Here is a 21530-nt window from a genome sequence, read left to right as displayed (position 1 = left end):
AAGCTGTAAGGCTTAGCCATGTTTCCTACCCTGTCCCCAGTACCAAAAGCATCTCTAAAAAAACTGATTGCTGTGATGATGTGGTAGCACTTTGTCATCATTGTATATACAAACAGTTGTTCTTGACAATAGTAGTGAGACTGTGCAGTGAATAATTGGAACTGGATTTTCAGTGTTTTATGCTTTGATGTAACTGATGTAAGATGCCCAAGCTTCTGCATGGAATGGCTTTGCTAGTCTAGCATTTATGTGTATTTGAAGAAATACATGGTTCTTCATGTTACCAATTGTGGCTTCACCTCTTGAATTCTAATGGAACAAGAATTCAAGAGGAAATGTGCAAAAACATCATATGGGCATATAAAGAAACCTTAGGGTATTGCGTCACTTCTGTTAACTAGCTTTAGCCTGTAGATTATTTTTTTGTGTGCCTTGATTTACCACATCTGGACCCTAGTCAGCAGTCTGAGGATACATCTGGTACTGATCACTTCACATAAATGCATGTAAAATGCCTTAATGTTTGTTCACTGAGAAGTGACTAATGTCTATCTTATTTGGCTTAAAGTGTCTTCTGGAGTTCAGTTGACATAGCTTATTTTGTACCAAAGTGTACAGTAGCTTCACATGAGTAGAACAAGCTCTGGTTTCAGGTAACTATTGCTTTTCAACTGCTTATACAGAATCACTACATAAAGTATTTAACTTATACTTGTGACTGGGCTACAGATGTGGATGCTAGCACTAGAAGTACTATAATGGTTTCAAGCAGTACCGGAGGCTTCATCTGGATGACTACAAGGTGTGCATCTCTTGCAAGACTTGGTGTGCGTGATATGCATGCAAATTTATGATCAGTGATCAGCAGTATTGGTGGTATAAATCAATTACTTAATCTCTCAGGCTTTGTCATTGGAATTTGCTTGCAAATGGTGGTGCTGAATATTGTGCTACCACTGATACGTGGTACCCGATACTCACTGAAGCACTATCCTGGTGCTGGAAGCTGAATGAAAGTGAGAAATATTGCAAGGAAATGTCAGAAACATGTTGCAAGGATGTAAGCTGTGTTGTAAATGCATGAAGCGCTTTGTGGCACTGGCTTTATTTGGAAGAACGGTAGAAGGCTGGCTGTACAGTTTGTGGCAGTCAGATAGCCACCTGGTCAATCTAAGTATAAAGAGTATTGGAGTAAGCTTTTTTCCAATTTGATAAGTATACTGAAACAGAATTTGAAGTTAGTCAAGTTCCAGAATTTCCCCCCGAAAAATTATACAACATGGTCCAAAATGGAGGTAGCGCTAATAGATCCCTTGGGTAAGTTTTCATGAGATTCAGTTTTTTTTCTACAACCAAGTTTTAAATAGAGTATTTTACTAGCTTTAGGAAGTAGAATAACCTGCTTCAAGCTTGGTTCTGCTGCATCCCTCCTGTTTGTTGTTTCTTTAAACTGTTACTGAAATAGGCCCATGAACCATTTTGCTGACTGTCATTTTGGATATCCTCCTCTTACCTAACTGTGACCTTTTCATGGGTCTTCAGTTCATAATCTGCTCAGTCAATACTGGAGGGAGATGACCAGCTCAAACTGTCAGTGCCTCTTTACTCAGCCTATCCAAACTGAAAGGTAGAAATGTTAGTGATCTGCTTGTCTGAGGCTCCCTTTCCTCACTTGGGAATCTAGATTTGAAATCCAAATTCTGCTCTGTGTACTACTCTGAAATGTGATTTCTGCCAACTTCATAGTTTAAGTCTGCAATACTTTATTAATATGTGAATAAGTATTCCCTAAAATACATTTACTGACGTAAAAGCAAATAGAAAGGCAAACTTCTGCCTCAAAATATTTTTTTGTATTTTTATTTAGAGGGGTAAGAAGAGTATGCTCCCTTGTGTTTTTTCTTCCCACAGTGTGAGGGGGGAAAAAAGGAGTGGGGGAATTAAAATAATGAGACTAGAAGAACCATTACTGCTTTAGCTAGCTCATAGCTAGTTACATGTATGTGAAAAATCCACTTCACTGGGCTGTTTCTACTGCTGTTTTCCAGACCCTGTGTCAAAGGGGATCACTTGGTATTACAATGGAAAGAATTTTTTTCCTTTTTTCCCACCCTTTCCCACTGTTATCCTTTGCACCCATATGTTAAACTTTGATCATGTATTTTTGAAATGACCAGCTGCTTTGTAGTTCTAATATACAACTTTCTTTTAATTTTAGGTTTTGTCTTCAATTTGCTGACTCAAACCACAGATTCCAAGGAAAGGAAGGAGAAATGGAATAAAATACTGGAATGCCAGGGGAAAATGTCATACTAGCCAATGACAATTACTGTTACTAAACAGTAGACTGTTCTCACAGTGGGAAAATGAGATGCTGTCAATTCAAAGTTTATAAAAATGACTTTTGCAGACTTCGCTTGCTGAATTTCAAGTAGGCTAAAAACCCTTTAAGTGTTTCTGTTAGGAAATGGGAATATGATTCCTTGCTGGTGTCTTCCTCCTTCCCCCCATTTTGCATTTCTTTTTGTCTGGGGTAGGAAATCCTAGACAAATTGCATGGAGTCAACCAAACATACAGTTGATGGTCATGGCTGATGCAGGAACTTCAGATTTGTGTCTCTGCTATGACACCTGATTAAGGAAGAGGTTGAAAACTGGTCATCTGCTACTTTGTCAGAGTAACAATTAAGGTCATGCTTTCTTCCATTTCCTGAGATTTGAATTCTGAGGTGATGCTCCCAAGAAGGCATGAGCAGATAACTTATGTTTTTTGTTTGGAAACGGAAATAACACAAGAATGCCCAGAAGAGGCTTAGTAATTCAAGCCAGGACTCGCTGGCTGTTAGTGGGCCTTGCCTTTCTATTCAGTTTGGTTTTGCTCATGTATTTGCTCGAGTGTACCCCACAAACAGATAATAATGGATCTCTACCTGGCATTATAGGTGAGAACATGGGTAAAGAGTACTATCAAGCTCTCTTGCAGGAACAGGAAGAGCATTATCAAAACCGAGCTACCAGTCTGAAACGTCAGATTGCCCAGTTAAAGCAAGAGCTTCAGGAGATGAGTGATAAATTGAAAACCCTGCAGGAAAAAAAGAGCCCCAAGGTCAATGGTATGAACTACCAGGGCACCAAAGAACAAGCATCGAACGATCTCCTAGAGTTTCTTCATTCCCAGATCGACAAAGCTGAGGTGAGCATGGGGGCCAAACTGCCTAGTGAATATGGCGTCGTTCCTTTTGAAAGCTTCACGTCCATGAAAGTATTCCAGTTGGAGATGGGGCTCACTCGGCATCCAGAAGAGAAACCTGTTAGAAAGGATAAAAGGGATGAGTTGGTGGAAGTCATTGAGGCTGGCCTAGAAGTTATCAATAATCCAGATGAAGAAGATGGTCAAGAAGAAGACGATGGAGTAGGAGACAGGCAGCTGTATAGCGAAAATGATTTTGTAGAAGGTATGTGTATTAGATGCTTTCCAGCCAGTTAACAGAATAATATCACAATGGGCAATTAATGATGTTTCTATTTTTATTTTTTACCTACTTGAAGATAGTCTTGAAACAGTAATTATACAGCAAGAACTCCTGTTTCCAGTGATGAGAAAAATACCTCTCCATTCTTGTTTTTTGAGTAGGTAACAAGATATTAATTTCAGAAGGTGGGTTTTTCAAAAGGAGGATACAGGGAAAGTTATATCTGCTTAAAATAGAGGCCTTTGTAACAGATTTTAGCTTAAGTCTGTGGTGCAACTGCATATGGTTTTGAGTAACTGAAAGACTTGTGGAGAAGCTGATTGAATCTCTCTTGGTCCAGTATAGTTAAGCTACTTGGTTAAGAAGGTACAGGTTTTTTTTCTTTAAGTATCCATATACTGCCTTGAGTTAATACTTAGGCTTCTGACTTTCATCGAGTTGGCATACTCATGTTGGAAGGTAGATAAACACGGTAGCATTGTCAGCTGAAGAATGTGGTGCTCCGAAGAGACCCTTTGTGATACACTAGTCATGAGGTCTGTCAGGCTGTGCATCTTTGAACTGGGCTTACTGGGGAAAAGCATGTAATGAAGTTGCACTGAAGCGTGGGACTGTTAACAGAACTTGTTTCAGTTCTCTTGTGTTCTCATCAATTCTTCCAGTGCTTGTAAACTTAATTACACAACATACAAAAACAAATAGCATTTATGCTTTCAGCTCTTACTGGCATGCTTAAACACATTAGCAATAATTCCTGTACTAGTTGGCTTTCAAGGTTATAGTGTAATGCTGGTGGAGATGAGTGTTACCAAAAACTGCCCTAGTACCTGTTTTTTGTGTTTACAGTATTAAATACAGTTCATGCTGCCATAAAAAGGTTGGACTATGTTATAAATGAGGGAACATTACTCTAAAAGGGACTCTGGATATCAGCGGTACTGATGTCTGCACTATTAAGCAAACATGCTGGAGAAAGGTACCATTGGCCTTGAAATAATCAGTTCTTTCAGTCTAAGATGACGTAATTAGCCTGTAGTTCAGAAACAGTCTCTGCTTCTGACGGCTACTGTGTTTTAAGTTTAATGCCAAGCTCTTTGTTCAGGAAGGTGGGGCTGGATATAGAATCTACTTCACTCTCCGTATAACACAGCCAGTGCAGTGTTAGACTCTTACTAGGGCTTTTATTTAAAACTATTTTGTCTGGGAATTATTCTTGCAGTGTCTTATTTTTAAGCGTGCAGCTGCTATTCCTTTGTTTCAGATAATACATAGTCTCTAGTGGATTTTTAACCAGTACTGAAATAGATGTTCACTTCAGTTAGGGTACTACATTTCATGGTTGGAGATGCAAAAAGCAAGCAGATGTAGGACCTTTGAATTGTACTTTATACCTTTGTCTCTGTTCATGCCAGTATATTTATCACTTTTCTTGGAAATTGAATAGCTTCCTGTTGTTCTAAAGGCAGTCTCTTCAAGCATAGGTTATTGCATATATTTTCTACAGTTAGTGTACTTAAATGAAAATATTTTCATGCTGTAGCTCATAGGTGCGTTAGCAGCTAGCTATAGTGATATATACCACTGTACTGTTTCAGACAAGCTGTGGGCTGTGTGGGTGTTCAGTGTTTGTGTATGTGAAAATACTACTAGCTGATCTCAACACCGGGCCAGGAAAACAAAAGCTTCTGAATTGCGTTATCCGTTTGAAAACGTAGAGATAAGAAAAGGAACCAGCTGGTGGCAGATCCTACGGGTCCCTCGCACTATAGAGCTGTGACCAATGCTCTTCTGTTACTTATGGCATCTGATAGAAGTCCAGGTAGACAGTTGCTGCCTTCCCATTTAGAAAATACTGCTGCCTTAAGCTATCATAAACTGCTTGGTTCAAATTTTGTTGCAGACTCAGTGTGTCAACTGAAGTTGTCACAACAATTTGTGTAAATGTGCAAAGAGCACAACTTAACAATGCTAATCCAGCAACTATTCCTTTAGAGACAGTTTGTTCAAGTTTATTTAAACAAATGATAAGTCATTTAAGTACTGTATTCTCATCCTATTTGCTGATAGGAATAATTTAAGATAAGTGATTTATGACTGAGACTAGAGTTTTATGCAATTTGTAACAGGAGGCTGAGAAACTGGATTATTTCTTGCTCTAGGACAAAAGAAAACAGACACTGCGTTAGTTAATACATAACCGTTGCATTTTAATGTAGGTGAGCTGATTGTACTTGAGTTTTGAGAAATACCTGCAAGGTTGAGAAACTTCAGCAAGTTTAGGCCAAAAAATAAAATACGTGCTGATGGATGGTAACCTTTTTGCTGCTGTTTTCCCCTCTGTGCTTAGGCAGAGTTGCTACGAACACATGGCTATTGCCAAGCTTAGTGCAGTGACATGAAGTTTAAAAACAAAATAATAAAAGTTGCAAGTATGCATTGCAGCTATAGAGGTCCTTTCTGAACGTTTGAAATGATTTTTGCACAAAGCTCAACTGACTTGTTTGAGGGAAAAAACACTAAATTTCTCAGATCTATAGGGCTTTGTTTTTTCCATTGTTACCCTTTTTGCTTTGATCAAATGCAAAATGAAACTTCTAGAATTCTGATATTAACAAAGATATGACCTTTAAAAAAACACACTATTTCTGCAGCTGCTGTTTCAGAAACATTTTGATCTAAGTATTTTTCTTATTATTACTATTAAGTCTTTGAACTCTTGAGGGTATGAGAAAAACCAAGAGTACACTTATTCCCTTTATATGCAAAGCACCCCTAAAGAGGATGAAGTTGCAATACACCCATGTTCACAAGTGAAGGGGTCTGCAACTACAAGCAATGAACATAATTCCTGAATTGGGCATTCTAAGGTAGTGCTTAAAAATAGACAATTTGAGACCTATGTTTGAATATGGTTGAGAACAGGGTGTTAGTAAGATGGGGAGAGCATAATGGTATTGATTTGGTGCATCCCTTTTCTTCAGGTGCCTGTGGGATTTGAATCCTGAATAGTGATGCAAAACTAAGCCTTCATGGTCATCTGTTTTTGAGTGTTCAATCTGATGCATTCCGAAGAAACTAGTGAAGTTTATGTGGAGTGCTTAAAGAAGACTCTTCCATCAAGTAGCCACTTATAAATAGCCTTTGGAAAACAAGAGCTTTATCTTACTTTCAGAAGTTAATGAACACTTTGTTAGTATCTAATAAAGGTCTTGCTACCAAATGCTTGCCAGACTCGGAGCGCTGTTGTGGCCTGCTTTTCTTGTTTCTGTGTTTCTGGTTAGGACAGGGCCAAGGACAGAAATGGGCTTTTGATTTGAAACTCAAGGGAAGACTCCCTACACAATGTTCTCTGCATGTAAAAGTTGTTTATCCCAGTGCTCTAAGCTGAAAGTTGAAACTCTTTGGGAATCCTTGTTACACTGAGCTGTTTGTTATACAAACAACCCCTTTAGTATATTGTAAGACCAGAAATAGGCCTGTACTCAGGGGCTGTCAACAAGTAACTTTAATACACAAAAACCAAGACATGTGTCTTGCATTCCAGACAAATACCTGGTAGCTTTCTTCATAGATGTGAAACAAGTAAGGGTGTTTAAAGCAATGGAAGAACACCTTTTGGCTTTGATTAACAATTGATCCCCCATATTCATAAGATTCGATTTGGTGAGAAACACAACTCTGTGAAGCTGATAAAGCTGATTGGACCAGGAGAAGCAACTGTTTAAATACTTCTGCTTTTTATTTCTTTGCTTATAAAGCTCTGTTTTTGGATGGCAGCCAGAATGTTAGTTGGAAGGTGAGATAGTGTATTCATTTTTTTTAACACCCAGGACTGACTCATTATGTACTAAAAACTAAGTAGTAAACCAGATGTTGTTTTTCTGGCTGATCTCAGTTCTGACTTCTGTGCGTGGAAGTTTTAATCCCGTACAAATATTCACATTAGTAGATTGCCAAAGGAGGTTAGCTCATAGCAAGAGGAGTAACTCTAGGATCACATACTATTAAAAAAAAAAAGTGGAACTCATGAGATTCAGAAGTTAGGAATTTGATATTCTAGCAGTTGAATGCTAGAAAGGCAATGCTCAGAATTAGGCTTTCATTCGAGTCTTTGAAAAAATGCTGCTGTAACTTGATGAAGTTACTTTAATCTAGAAATTTTAATTCTGCCCTACACCAGCCTTCTGTTGTAGTGTGTCATGTAAGTTTATCCTTTAGATTAAATATAAGCTATTGGAAACTGCTTTTTTAAAAGCTTCACTTACTAGACATAATGTACTTCGCATCTTTATGTAGCTATTGGATGCTAGAAAAAGGTATATAATGTACAGAACTGAATTTTAACATGCAGGAATAGTGGTATAATGCTTTTGCTGCATATCATGTGAGAATGTGACATGAAAATACTGGTGCTTCAGCTGCTGCATAGCCAAGAGGCTGTTTTCCAGCTACATTGCTCAACTACTAGGCATAAAGGATTGGAGTGAAGTAAGACTGAGGGATTTGTGATCTCTCTGCTTCTAGTAGTCAACATTAGACTTTCCTTGTTCGTTAAACCTCCCTTTTTGCTACTTCCAATTAATGTTGACTTGAAACTGTCACATTTTTGTTCCGTGGTAAAATGTGTGTATTTTTACATAGCTCAGCTCAACGAGGAATAAATGTGGATTTGTGTCTTAAAGGAGTGTTTTTTTTTGTTTTTTTTTTTTTTACAAACTTTGTACAGTTAATTTGTAAGGTTAGAGAAGTTAGATTCAGTTACCATTTACTGTCAGTTGTAGCACCAGCTTCTGCTACACCCATCTCCCACAGTCCCTCTAGGGTAGTAATGGGCATTTCCTGTGAATTCTGCTCGTGCCCACAAGCACCTGCAAGAAAGCATTCTACAAAAAGCTGAAGGAGAGTTGTCTGATGGGAAGCTGAATAGGTCTGACAAAAATTACTGTTGAATAGGAATTTGTTATGAGACTGGTTGAATACAGAACAAAGGCAGCAGGAGGGGGAGTTGGTAAATGAAACTGGATTTGGTTTGGGGAGGGAAACGGGGGTGGAATAACAGATGAAGGTTTAGGGCAAGTCCTCTAGGCAGCTGAGAGGGAGGTAAAGGGAGCTGGGGGTGTAGAAGGAAGAAGTTGGGTAAGATTGTCTACATGTTGTGTGTGCAGTTCTGGGCCCCAATGTAGAAGAAGGATATAAAAATACTAGGATGCTTCTGAAGGAGGGCTCTGAGGAATTGGTCAAGTGCCATAAAACCTAATGTGATCTCTGAGAAACAGAGGGACACAGATTAATTAGGATTGTTTTTCATACATCTTTTAAGAAGAGGATGAGCATGATTTGTGTTATTTTAGCTTGTATTAGGAAAAAGCAGAAACTTATCCTCAAGAGTTTTATCTTTCACTTCATAGTTCTCAGGAAAAAGTGTTTCTGAAATAAAACTGCTGGCATCTTTGACTTCATAAATACTTGTGTGACTTACTCTTCAGGTTACTATCGTACTGAAAGAGATAAGGGGACACAGTATGAGCTGTTTTATAAGAAGATGGATGGCATGGAATACAGACATGTCACGTTGTTCCGACCTTTTGGACCCCTCATGAAAGTGAAGAGTGAAACGGTTGATATTTCTAGATCAATCATAAACATTATTGTACCTCTTGCTGGAAGAACTGAGGCATTTGCACAATTTATGCAGAACTTTAGGTAGGTGCATGAGATTATATGAGTGATGTTGGAGACTTAGTATTTTGTTTCATTTTCAGAATGAATTTGTGTTCTGATGGACTTGTGACAAAACTAATTGTGATGTTTTATGCAACTGCCTTGGTATGTTTGTCACTTCAACCAATTGTTTGGAGATGTTCATTCCAAAAGGAACTGAGAGCTTCTCAAACAGCATGCCTTTTAGAGTGAATGCCAGGGCCACTGTGAGCCTGGACTCACATGATGTTGAAAACTTTTTTCTTTTTATATGAGCTTTCAAGCTTCTGTTTATAAATAAGGTGTGATGGAGACGCATAGTATTGGAGCCTTCTGATTAAAATGAAAAGATGTGAAAAGTGGGGGAGATTTTTTTTATTTTTTTTAGGTTTCTTCAGAAGCTATTTGAAGTCTGACCAGGATACTTAGATCTGCTAATACTTCTAAACACAATAGCTTTAAAATACCTGAAGTTTGTTGTGTTGCAAGTAATAACTAATACTGGCTTATGCTTGTGTTTATAGGGATGTGTGTATTCATCAGGATAAGCGTATCCACCTCACAGTGGTATATTTTGGACAAGATGGCTTATCAGAAGTGAAAAACATCCTGGAGTCTGTAGCTAGGTAAGTGTGTTGATACGCTGTTTGTCAATACAAATAATATTGATTGCCTTCTAAAATATGTTTCTAAAAAAGGTTGAAACAATAAAAAGAAGAATCTTAGTTTAAGGCTAAAAGGAAAAGTGAGCCTTATACAGTTTTTGTTTGGCATTTAACACCTGAAGTTGTGGAAGTCTCCTGAAAACTACTAAAAGTCATCTTAGATGCCAAAAAAGATTAACAGTAGTTGCTTGGAGGTTTCATTTTGATCCAAAAAAAAAAAAAACCCTACAGGGGTAAACTTTGCCATGAGTATTCAGTCATGCTAATACTCTGATAGGATTTTAAATCCAGCTGAACTGGGTTCTGTGTGTTGATAGTTGTTTTACTGGAGAATTGGTTTTATTTAATGACAAGGAAGAAAAATGATTGGCTTCTGTAACCAAGGGAGGTTGGTGGGCTGCTGAGTCTGTTAAAGGAGTTTAAGCTTTGCCCTCTGTTCTCTAGGTAATATGTAGTGAGTCTAGCACTTGCCCTCTGCTGTAAAAACAACTTGAAACCAAGTGTTTTTTATGACTGTCACAGCAAGTAGCATTACAGCAGCTTTGGTACAAAACTCTCCAATGTTGCTTTTTTGGCTCCAGGAACAGGTTTGCCCAACTAAACGACAGATACCTCACAAACAACAACTTACCTTTGGTTTGGGCAATAGTGTCTGTAAGTTTTGAAGGAGTTCATGCTCTGCCTGAGCCCATGTTCTTAAGCCTGTAAGCCCATGACATTGGTTAGCCAGGAGTGGGCATGGACAGCTACGCTGCTGGCTTAAAATTTCATGGTCGGTAGATCTGGCATGCATGGAAATCTTCCAGGAAGCAAAGAATGCTTTTGTCTTACTCCTGTAAAGCCTCCATGACACACAACTTGCTGACTGCTGCCTTCTGTTCCTGGGATACTTTCTGCCACCTGCTACGCTCCCTGTGAGACTTGATTTTCTCACAATAACATCTAGTCAGGCTTAGAGCTGCAAACTCACTGGGTCTTTATCATAATCCTCTTAGTGGTGCTACTGTTAAATATATTAATTCTATTCTTTGAGAATTATCCTCTAATGTCTCTGAATTAGACACTTTGCCTGAAGGTATTCCTCAGGTATATTTCCAACCTTCCTTGGCTACTATTCCTTTCTTCTACAGTGAGTACGTCCGTGTGTACTACTGGTGTGAAACAGTGAAGAAAGTCCAATTGACTGGATTATGGTGGCATAAAGATACAGCTGGCCTTTTGCCATGTGAGTTTGGTGTCAGGCTTCGTTCACCCTCCTCTCAGACTTGACGAAGGCTTCAGAGGAGCAGACAGTTATTGCCTGATGATTTTAATATCAATTGCCAGGCCTTTTTGATCTGTTTGAATGATTAATTGCAAAGTGAAGTTCTGGAATAATACTGAGGTGAATCTCTTTGCAATGTCTAAACTCTGGTACTTGAAATAGACAACAAAGTGGAACTGATATTTTTTTCTCATCCTGATGATATAATGGGACGTTAAAAAGCTTCCGGAGTGGCACCACTGTAAAATGCTGAAGAAGTATAAATAGTCCCTTCCGCTCCACACATGGATTTATTTTGGGTTTGGCTCTGTTTTTCTTCTAGAGAAACTAACTTCCACAATTACACACTCGTCTCTTTAAATGAGGAATTTAACCGTGGCCGGGGACTTGACATGGGTGCCAGAGCCTGGGAAAAGGGCGAGGTCCTGATGTTCTTCTGTGATGTTGATGTTTATTTCACAGCTGAATTCCTCAACAGTTGTCGCTTAAATGCTGAGCCTGGTATGTTCCTTTAAAGTTGCTGAAATTGAGTCATGTATTCTTGTTTGGCTTAAACTGATCTGAGTTGTGTATACAGAAGGCTAATCTTGGTGGTGGAGTTCATTAATCCAGTGTACCTAGGAAAATGAAATATACTATGTGCACAAAATAAAATAGTATTTAGACTGAGAAATGACTTCTGTCCAATTGTAACTAGTCTTAAGAACCTGTATTTCTGCACAATAGGTACAGTTTTAACATTCTCTTAAGATTGGGAAGTCTAAAAAAGCTGTACAGCTTATTTGTTTTAACAAACTGTAAACTTGTGTAGCAAATCTCAGTGCAGCACTTCTTACAGCAGGTGACTTGTTGCAACAAAATCTGTAATGAACAAGTTTGTTTTACATGTTCTCACACTTGCAATTGCGTGGCTAAGATTCATCACAGGAATTGTTTTCAGTAGAGCTAAAAAAAAAAATGTGCTCCTTACAGAGATCGAGCTAGGGTCCTATATTTTCTTCCCAAGCTCAGAGTTCTTCTGACCATTTTCTTCTGACCATTTTATTCAAGCTTATGAAACTTACTTGTACAAGATTGTGTAACAGTGGATAAAGCTTTCTTGAGTTAACAAGCGTGCTAGTTAAGGCCTTCTTTTGTCAAACACTTGTTTTATTCCTTAATGCATACTCTTATTCCAGATTTGTTGCAGCCAGGAAACTTTCTCCAAATGCCAAAACAAATTCTCCAAATTCAAATTAGTTCATTTTGAATTATATTTTTCTTCACATAATAAACAGACAAGAGACTGCTCTAAGGCAGATATTTTGGTTCTGTTTATTTCTTTCTATTATTTGTCTCTGCACTTCATGAAGTGAGTTGTGTATGTAATTGGAAAAACTTTAGAAGATGAGTGTTTTGTGAGCTTGTACAAGGAAGAGTTTGAGGGACTGCTTGGCAATTCATGCTGACAGTTTGTCTCCTTTGCTTCAAGTGAGATCTGGAAACACTTGACATATGTTCCAAGCTTATACACAAATCAAGGTACTGAGTTTTCTCATGGGCTATCGCTGATGCATTTGCACTACTGGCATAGCAAGAACATTATCAGGCTTCTGGAACAGGCACAGAACTGATGTCACAGTATAATGAGGGTATTCAAGGTGCTTTATGCTCTTGCTGGGCATCCTGGATGTACATACCTTTCTGCATCTGGAAGGAGGCAAGGCTGTAAAACTCAAGCTATGTGAGTGTTTACTTGGACTTGGGTATTCTTGTTGCTTTTCTGGTTAACATTGTTGCAGGGGGTTTTTCCACTGTCTTCTAATGTCATATCAATATATACAAATATAATGTGGATATATGTAAAACTGTATATGAATATATATGCTTAAGAATTATGTATTCCGCTCTGGCCCACAAGGTGCTATGGCTTAACTGAATGGAAAATCCAAGTGGTTAGACCTTTTATTTGTTTTCATTAGGTGGCTAATAACTATTACTTCAGTTAGAGACTAGTTTCTAGTTTCCTCTTTCCTTCAGAAAGGATGCCTGCAGTGAGTAACAACTTCCTTTTTGAATCCTAGGGAAAAAGGTTTTTTATCCAGTGGTATTCAGCCTCTATAATCCTGCTATTGTCTATGCCAACCAAGATATACCACCCCCTGTAGAACAACAGTTGGTAAGTAGTGTGACTTACTCAGAATACAACTAGTTGTGCTTTGTATTAAAAGAGAATTAATTGTAACTTAATGGTTTTATGTGGGATATCATGTAACTTTTGGCAGTGTATATGTAAACACTCTTCTCCCTTATAGGCAAAGCAGTTTCGAAGACCAACTTAAACAGTACCAAATTCATTCATAAATAAGCCTGGAGTTCTTTTTAAATTTAAAAAATGTCCAGCTAAACAAATGAAGTTGGTAGTTCTTAGTCAGTTCTTAATCTATTGCTTAATTCTGAATTCTGGGTTGGAAAGCCAATATTTTAGGAGGATGGGAAATAACATGGCAGCAACAGTGATCCTGTGTTCCATCAAACAGTAATTGAAAGGAGAAGACTATGAACACTGCTTGATAAGCTTCTCTAAATGTAGACTTCTGAACCACCATTTAGGTAGTTAGCAAAGGAAGTGTGCCATGTAACTGAAGGTAGGAAAAGGTGTCAGTGGCTTTTTTTTCAGACTGTATGCAGCTGTACTCTGCAAATTATTTTTCTTTGCTATCCAAATCTACAAAATTGGGTGCTATACCATTAATTTTTTTTTGAATTAGAAATGCTACTTCTAGGGGAACTCTTAGGCAAAATAAAAAAAAAAAAAAACTCAAACATTCAATAGAATGGATTTAAGGATAATTTGGAAGATAACTTTGAGTCTTTGTTGGAAAGGCCACACTGAATATCCAGAAGTACACTCTTTAAAGAGGCTGTGTAAGTGAAATTGGGGTTTAGCAGCTGGGACTGAAGTAATAAGTTCAAAGGAGCAAAAGCAAAAAGCAATGCAGTTACTAAACAATTCTCTCTCCCTTCCCTGCAAGTTCTTTGCTAGAATGCTGTAGGAGGGATGCTTTTGCATATGGCCTCAGGTAGTCACAGCTGAGAGAGAAGTGAACTTTTTGCCTGAAGGCCAAGCTATTGGCGTATTCGAATCCAACAGTTTTATGGTTGTTGAGTTAATAAAGCGTATTTTTCTTATTGTATCTGAATAAGGAGAGGCAAATGTACTGTTAGAAACTGGGTAGGAACTGTATTACTAAGAACAGATGACTTTGCAATAAGCTATCAAAAATGTAATGATTGGTCTGAGTAGATGACAGAAAACAGACGTGGTGTTGCTGAAAGGTAAAAGTGCTAACTTCAAAAGGAGTAAGTACTTGAAGCCAAATGGAAAAGGGCAAAGTGAGCAAGTAATTAGAAAGGCCACGTGCAATATGTCACAGAAATAGAATCATAGAATCATAGAATATCCTGAGTTGGAAGGGACCCTTAAGGATCATCAAGTCCAACTCTCGACACCGCACAGGTCTACCCAAAAGTTCAGACCATGTGCCTAAGTTCACAGTCCAATCTCTTCTTAAATTCAGACAGGCTCGGTGCAGTGACCACTTCCCTGGGGAGCCTGTTCCAGTGTGCAACCACCCTCTCTGTGAAGAACCCCCTCCTGACATCCAGCCTAAATTTCCCCTGCCTCAGCTTAACCCCGTTCCCGCGGGTCCTGTCACTAGTGTTAATGGAGAAAAGGTCTCCTGCCTCTTGACAACCCCTTACAAGGAAGTTGTAGACTGAAAATGTTATATGCTGTATCCTGCGTTGAGCAAATGATCAGAAGAGTACTAAACCAAGTGAAATATATGTCCTTGGGTGTATCTTGCATTTCAAAAAACTATTGTTTTAAAATTGTAGGTACACAAAAAGGATTCTGGCTTCTGGAGGGATTTTGGCTTTGGGATGACTTGTCAATACCGGACAGACTTCCTGACTGTTGGTAAGATGAAACTATATCATAAAAAGTGTGGAGAGGTGTTCAAAAGATATTCCCTGTGTACCCTGTTATCTAACTACAGTGAAGTAATGTTTTAATTTTTATTTTTCCCAAGTCCAACTTGCTGATTACCAAGTTGGATGAACAAATGAAATCATTTTTTTGTAATTTTTGATGTCCCCTCTGACGAGTATTTGTTAAAAGCTACAGTATTTGTTAGCATTAGCAAAACTTACTCTTCCATTTTTCATATTGTGACTGTCTGGAGCAAATGAACAATTTAAGAAACATGTTCCTCAAACTGCTAACAGAAAAAGAAACATTGAAATTCTTTCTCTGAAATAAGCTTGAAAGTTTAATATAGTTGTTCCAATCCAAGGCTTTACAAATATGCTTTGGCACCCTCTTGTGGCATGTTACTAAAAAAGAACAATTCGATATACTTAAATTTGGAAGATGCTCTCACAGATGATCTGCCAGAAGGTATAATGATATAGCTCATGTGCCTATGTGATGATTTGAATGAATGCAGGCTGCTTTTCAGTAGCAGACGTACTGCCTGGCATCTGTATGTTATATGCTAAACTAAGACCTCAATTCTAGAGTTTTGAATCTATACCTAAATCTAAACTGATACTCATTATGGCCCTGGGAAGGCAAGAGAGACCTTAAAATGGTGCAATAGATTCCTCTTCTTAATCGAGCTTTTTGAGTTGTGACCTATGGAGTAATTGCTGACACTTCTAGAGAGGGCTTTTCATGTGGTACATGACTGCCTCATTTTCCAGCTGCTAAAATCCATTATGATTGCTAAAAACACAAAAGCATACCCAGTATGGTTTGCCTACAGTTTCTTGCAGCTGTCACATGGGGTGTCATGCATAATGTGATTTAGATGCTCTCTTGTAAGAGACCCTCTGAAGCCAGCAGTGCATGATCTATGTCCTGGACAGCTCTCACTGTAGAAGATGTGGAACGCTTGAAGCTCATCCCCCTCAATTTGACATGCTTTGGCATGCAGTAGTTAAACTGAATTGCTTCAGAATATCTGGTGTGGCATATATTGTCTAATATTTTACGTGAGGAGTCCTTTTTACCTTGGATCTACCTTGTATGCCAACATGCTTTCTGATGCTGTTTTTATAGGAGGTTTTGACTTGGAAGTAAAAGGCTGGGGCGGTGAGGACGTTCACCTTTACAGAAAGTACTTGCATGGTGACCTTATTGTGATCAGGACACCAGTCCCTGGTCTGTTCCACCTCTGGCACGAGAAGCATTGTGCAGATGAACTTACTCCAGAGCAGTATCGCATGTGTATCCAGTCCAAAGCCATGAATGAAGCCTCTCACTCGCACCTTGGGATGCTGGTCTTCAGGGAAGAGATTGAGACTCACCTCCGTAAACAGGCTTACAGGACTAACAGCGAAGCAGTGGGATAAACGGAGCCCTGTGACAGGGCAAAACTGATGACTTCACATTCACAATGAACCAGCATCATTTTACAGCCTTAATTCAGCTTAAAAATGCAGTGCCTCTTTTTCAGTGAAGAAGAGTTTAGGGTTTTTGGTTCTTGTGTGTGTTTTTTTTTTTTCCTGAGTAACTCTGACTGATGTACTATTACTTACATATCTTGCAAGTTGAAGCACCTCAAATAAGAAATAGGAGAGCATATGTAGTTCAAGGAAAGTGTCTTCAGTGCTGATTGGAGAGATCAGTGGAATGTACAACTCAACTCTTCTCCACGTGGTACACTTTGATTCTTAAATTTGTTATTTTAAGAATTAAGTCTTGTGCTAAGTGTTCTCAGTCTGTATGGCTCACTGCACTGTGATGTTAGAAGGCTATTATACTTACACTCCACTGTGGAAATGAGGTGTGAAAAAGAATCTTGCTGTAGAAGATGTACAGGATATGCTAATTGGTACGTGGTCTGTTAAGGCTGACTTCACGGCGGTAGCTTGATGATGCATTTGCTGTATTAACAGACATGCACATTGTTGAATACAAAGAAATTCATGTGAAAGGATGGGGGAATGATAATGTTAAGTGGAATTTTAGAGCATTTAATATGATTTCACACTGCAAAAGACACCACCACCTTATCTTGGTGATGGATCAAAGAAGTTGGGAATGTTCCAGTTGGGCATTTCTGGATGTAGTCTTTTCCCACAGTGCATACTACATCATAGAATCCTTTCTGTGAACTGAGCTATGCTATTAAACATTTTTGTTTAAGGATTTTTGGCCCCACTCCTTATTCAGAAGCCCTGCTTGTGCATCTCAGCCTTTAAGCTGAGGAACCATCATTTCATTGCTATGTGAATTCATTAGAGACCCATTTGCTGTTATGCCAATGTCCCTTTCTTTCCCCCTGTCATTTTCCTGACATGTTTTTGGAAGCAAGTCACATACTCTTAGCTGTTTCACAGACTGGAAAAGCAAGTGCTGTTACAGTCTTTCTTCACATGATACTTTCTGTTCTACTGATTTATCCCAGTAGCCTTATTCTTCACTTTCTCAATTGTGTTTTTGTGTTTTTTTTGTTTTTTTTTTGGGGGGGGGGCAGGGGAAGAATGGAAGGGGTCAAGCATGCATGAACAGAATTATGCTGCGGTCTCATGAGTGTCTTGTACAATGGCACTACTACTTCCCTACTTCCCTTTTGGATATTCTGGGATGCATAAGCAGTTTAAATGCAGGCAGGTCACTTTTCTCCATGTTGTCTTATATACTACAATATGGCATGCCTCATTTTTAATACATTTGTTTTTAAAATTAATGGTGAGAATGCAAATTCAATGGTTATACCATTTGCATGGTCTCCACAGAATTTAGAAACTAGGCAAAAACCCTTCTCAAACCTTTTCAAACCAGGTAACTAAGTTTTGTTAATGAATTCAGTTTGCTTCAAGAATTCTGAAGGCAATTAAAAATTTAAATGGCTGATTTTTCTGAATAGCAGATATGCTGTGCAAATAGTTCCGGGCACTGATCCTTTTATATGTACATAAAATTTGCCTTTATGTAACTTATTGTGGAGAACAGGTTCCTGTATTGTACTTAGAGTGGTGAGAATGCATTGCAAGACTTCTTGCAACTGATTCTCTGTATAATAAATGGAATATCTGCATTTTAGAAATTGTTTTAAGCTGTTTCTTTTGAAATAAATATTTATAATGTTTTACCAGGTAGATGACACACCAGATTGAAGTAATAGTATTTGCAATGAGAATTTTAACCAGTGCACTTCTGCAGCTCAAGTGAACATCTATCCTGACTAGATATAAAACTTACATATATACCAGATGTTTTATTGTAAGATAAACATCTTGGTGGTGGGTCCTTACAGAACAAGGTACCAGTGAGGAAAAAAGTATTTAGGCATGATGACTTTTAGTAAGATTTAAGTGGGAACTTCTACTGAAACTCCAGCCCTTAACACTTAGCTAGTGTTGCCCTGGCTGTGCTGGTTCAAGAATAAGCATCAAAAATGCCTCTCACTACATCTCACTTCACACACGGACGGACACACACGGACGGACACACACGGACGGACACACACGGACGGACACACACGGACGGACACACACGGACGGACACACACGGACGGACACACACGGACGGACACACACGGACGGACACACACGGACGGACACACACGGACGGACACACACGGACGGACACACACGGACGGACACACACGGACGGACACACACGGACGGACACACACGGACGGACACACACGGACGGACACACACGGACGGACACACACGGACGGACACACACGGACGGACACACACGGACGGACACACACGGACGGACACACACGGACGGACACACACGGACGGACACACACGGACGGACACACACGGACGGACACACACGGACGGACACACACGGACGGACACACACGGACGGACACACACGGACGGACACACACGGACGGACACACACGGACGGACACACACGGACGGACACACACGGACGGACACACACGGACGGACACACACGGACGGACACACACGGACGGACACACACGGACGGACACACACGGACGGACACAGAGACACACTGGCATGACTGTTGAGGTTGTACAGAGGTGTTGAGCACTGCTGCAGCTTGGCTGTTATCACTCTACCAGTTTAGCTCCCATGTTTTGCACACAGCAGACTGCTGATAGCCAGATCTCATCTTCCAGTATTTCCACTGTGTGGTTGTGTTTATCAAAAGTGGCTGAAATGAGGAAGGAGAAAAATGTCAAGTGTCCACATCTGTGCAGTCCATACTGGTCTGATACAGATGCTGGAAGGCAATCAATAGGAACCACTTCTGAAAACTTTCCGTTCATTGCCTCAGTATGTGGAGGTGGAGGCATTGAAGTTAAATGAAGTCGGAACTACGAGAACTTGCTCATGCCAGGGTTGGGTATAGACACAAGCAGTCCAAATCATCATTTGAGCAGTTGTAAACTCTTTGGAGCCCTTGCAGGCCTGGCCCTTTCTCTTTTCTATTCTGCACAATTAGTTCTGCTGTCCGCAGTAAGTGCTTGTGTGAGAACATGTGCTATGACATATCAGCTCATTAAGAGTGTGTTTGTGCTATGTCATGAAATCCAGAGAGATTAGTATTAACATAGCTCTGTGCTATGTTAAGTCATTGCATCGTGCTTGCTCTACAGTGGTAATAATAAGGATATGGAATCTCCTCAGATATATTTTGCTGCTGCACAATAGTGGATACAGTACACACATCTAACAACTTGCTGGTCTGCTGTTCTGCAAGATGACTTTACTGCTCACAATCTGTAGAGCATTTACAGCAGGCAAATACTCAATTCTAATAGTGTAAATAGTGTTTTATGGTACTTCTATAATTTGTTGGGTAGCTTATTAACAATGGTGACAGTGGAAATTAAATCAGTTACTTAAATTAAAAGTTATGATTTAAAGTTTATACTTCCAGGGAATTACTACTAATCATGTATACACCTCATGTTCGCTAATGATTTGTCACTTAATTTTTCTCATTAAAGTAATTAGATTATAAATAACTGCTTTAAATGTGCAGCTTTTAATTTAACCTTAAAATAGGCCTTTTCCTTTTTTGTTCTGAAGCATTTTGAACATTGCTCTTGAGCTTACCTATGTTTTAAGTAGTTAGTTTTAACAATGTCATACTTCAGATATTGTTTCTCAGTGAATTAATGTGCATTTTTCCAAATGGCCTTCACTGAATGGAGTCAACTGATGAATATCATACAGATACACAGATGGATTGTTTTGTCTATCTTAACAGGGATTCTCCAGAAGAGGACAAGATATGTGTCCCTAGTAATCCCAAAATAAAACAAGAAAAGGTTGAGACTTGTGGACTGTAGAGAGAACGATTCTGTTCAGTGTGTTGCTTTGAAAGTTACTTGAACTTGTACAACTATGTCAGATCACCCTCTACGTGCTACTTTCCTGGGTCTGTTCTGCTTTTAGTCATTCTTTGGGACACTCTATTTCCACAGAAGTCCATTGACTACACATTCTGTAGAAGTGCTTCACTACTTCTTCTGCCTTAGTCTTTGGGAAACGCATGAGTGAAGCCACTTTCAGGGCTCAGATTTTGAAGTTAAGTTACCACTGCATTATCACAAGCTAACAAGTCAACTGTCTTCTATCTGGCTATGAATGTTACTGGCACTTCAGTTATGCTCACGAGCAATTAACATAATGCTTTGTCACTGCCCAATAATAGGCAGAAAAATGTACAACTCTGGAGAACAATTAGTTTTCCCCAACTCCTTAACATACCTGAAACAAATTACATGTGCTGTATAAATAATATGACCTGAAAAATGGGATGACTTATTTTTTCACCACTTGGTCTTGCATCAGGTTGTTCTGTTTTTCATCACAATAGTGTACTTGCTGCCTTCCTTATTAGCCCAGTCCCTCTTTCTCTTTGATGTGGATTTTCTCATTTCTTAAAACACTGTGCCACAAAGCCTTCAGCCTTTCATAAGCTCCAGTATTGGCTTTTGAGCAACACAGGAGCCACTGGGAGTTGGAGCTAACTGAGCTGCTGGGAGGAAGAGTGGTGATGAGTGGCAAGGAAAGTCTGGATCCTGTAAGCAGGACAAGAGCAGCAAGGGTGCACAGGAATTGCTTTCTGCCATTTACCAGCTTTGAAATCTGTCTTAAAACCTTTTCTTCCTATTTCTGATTTGTCACAGTATTTCATGCTGAAATACAGTAAGGTGGTATATTATGACAACACGTGGTTCAAGGCAAAGATCAGTAATTTAAGAGTTAATGCTCAATGTTAGATTGCACATCACTGGTTTTGTTCTGTAATGAAACTAGAAATAGTAGGATATTCCTTCATTATGAAGTGATCTTAAGTGATTTCATTTGTCTAAGTACGCTGAACTTCAGGCTGCATTCAGCAGTTACCAGGCTGTGATACAAGTGCATGTGTGTGCA

At 39.1% G+C, this 21530-nt stretch overlaps 1 protein-coding gene and 1 long non-coding RNA gene across 7 annotated transcripts in view; one reads left to right on the top strand and one right to left on the bottom strand.

Annotated features, from left to right (window-relative positions):
* The window catches only part of CSGALNACT2 (chondroitin sulfate N-acetylgalactosaminyltransferase 2), a 32300-nt gene extending 14101 nt beyond the window's left edge, over positions 1-18199 (top strand). For all 6 annotated transcript variants that reach the window (XM_084526500.1, XM_084526499.1, XM_084526498.1 and 3 more), the window contains 7 exons: positions 2219-3455; positions 8960-9176; positions 9698-9799; positions 11425-11603; positions 13166-13260; positions 14982-15063; positions 16207-18199. In XM_084526500.1, coding sequence (XP_084382626.1) covers positions 2798-3455; positions 8960-9176; positions 9698-9799; positions 11425-11603; positions 13166-13260; positions 14982-15063; positions 16207-16499 — 1626 coding nt within the window. In that variant the 5' untranslated portion in view covers positions 2219-2797 and the 3' untranslated portion in view covers positions 16500-18199. The remainder of the gene's footprint in view (positions 1-2218; positions 3456-8959; positions 9177-9697; positions 9800-11424; positions 11604-13165; positions 13261-14981; positions 15064-16206) is intronic.
* On the bottom strand, positions 17762-20293 carry LOC311440072. The gene is made up of 2 exons (XR_014695196.1): positions 19111-20293; positions 17762-18570 (listed from the first exon to the last, which is right to left on the bottom strand). It is a non-coding gene; the product is annotated as an uncharacterized lncRNA (long non-coding RNA).
* Between the last annotated feature and the right edge of the window lie 1237 nt (positions 20294-21530).

Source organism: Aythya ferina (genome assembly GCF_964211825.1).
Source record: "Aythya ferina genome assembly, chromosome: 7".
Lineage (NCBI taxonomy): Eukaryota > Metazoa > Chordata > Aves > Anseriformes > Anatidae > Aythya > Aythya ferina.
Note: the sequence above shows the minus strand (reverse complement) of the source record. Positions and strands in the feature narration are given on the sequence as shown.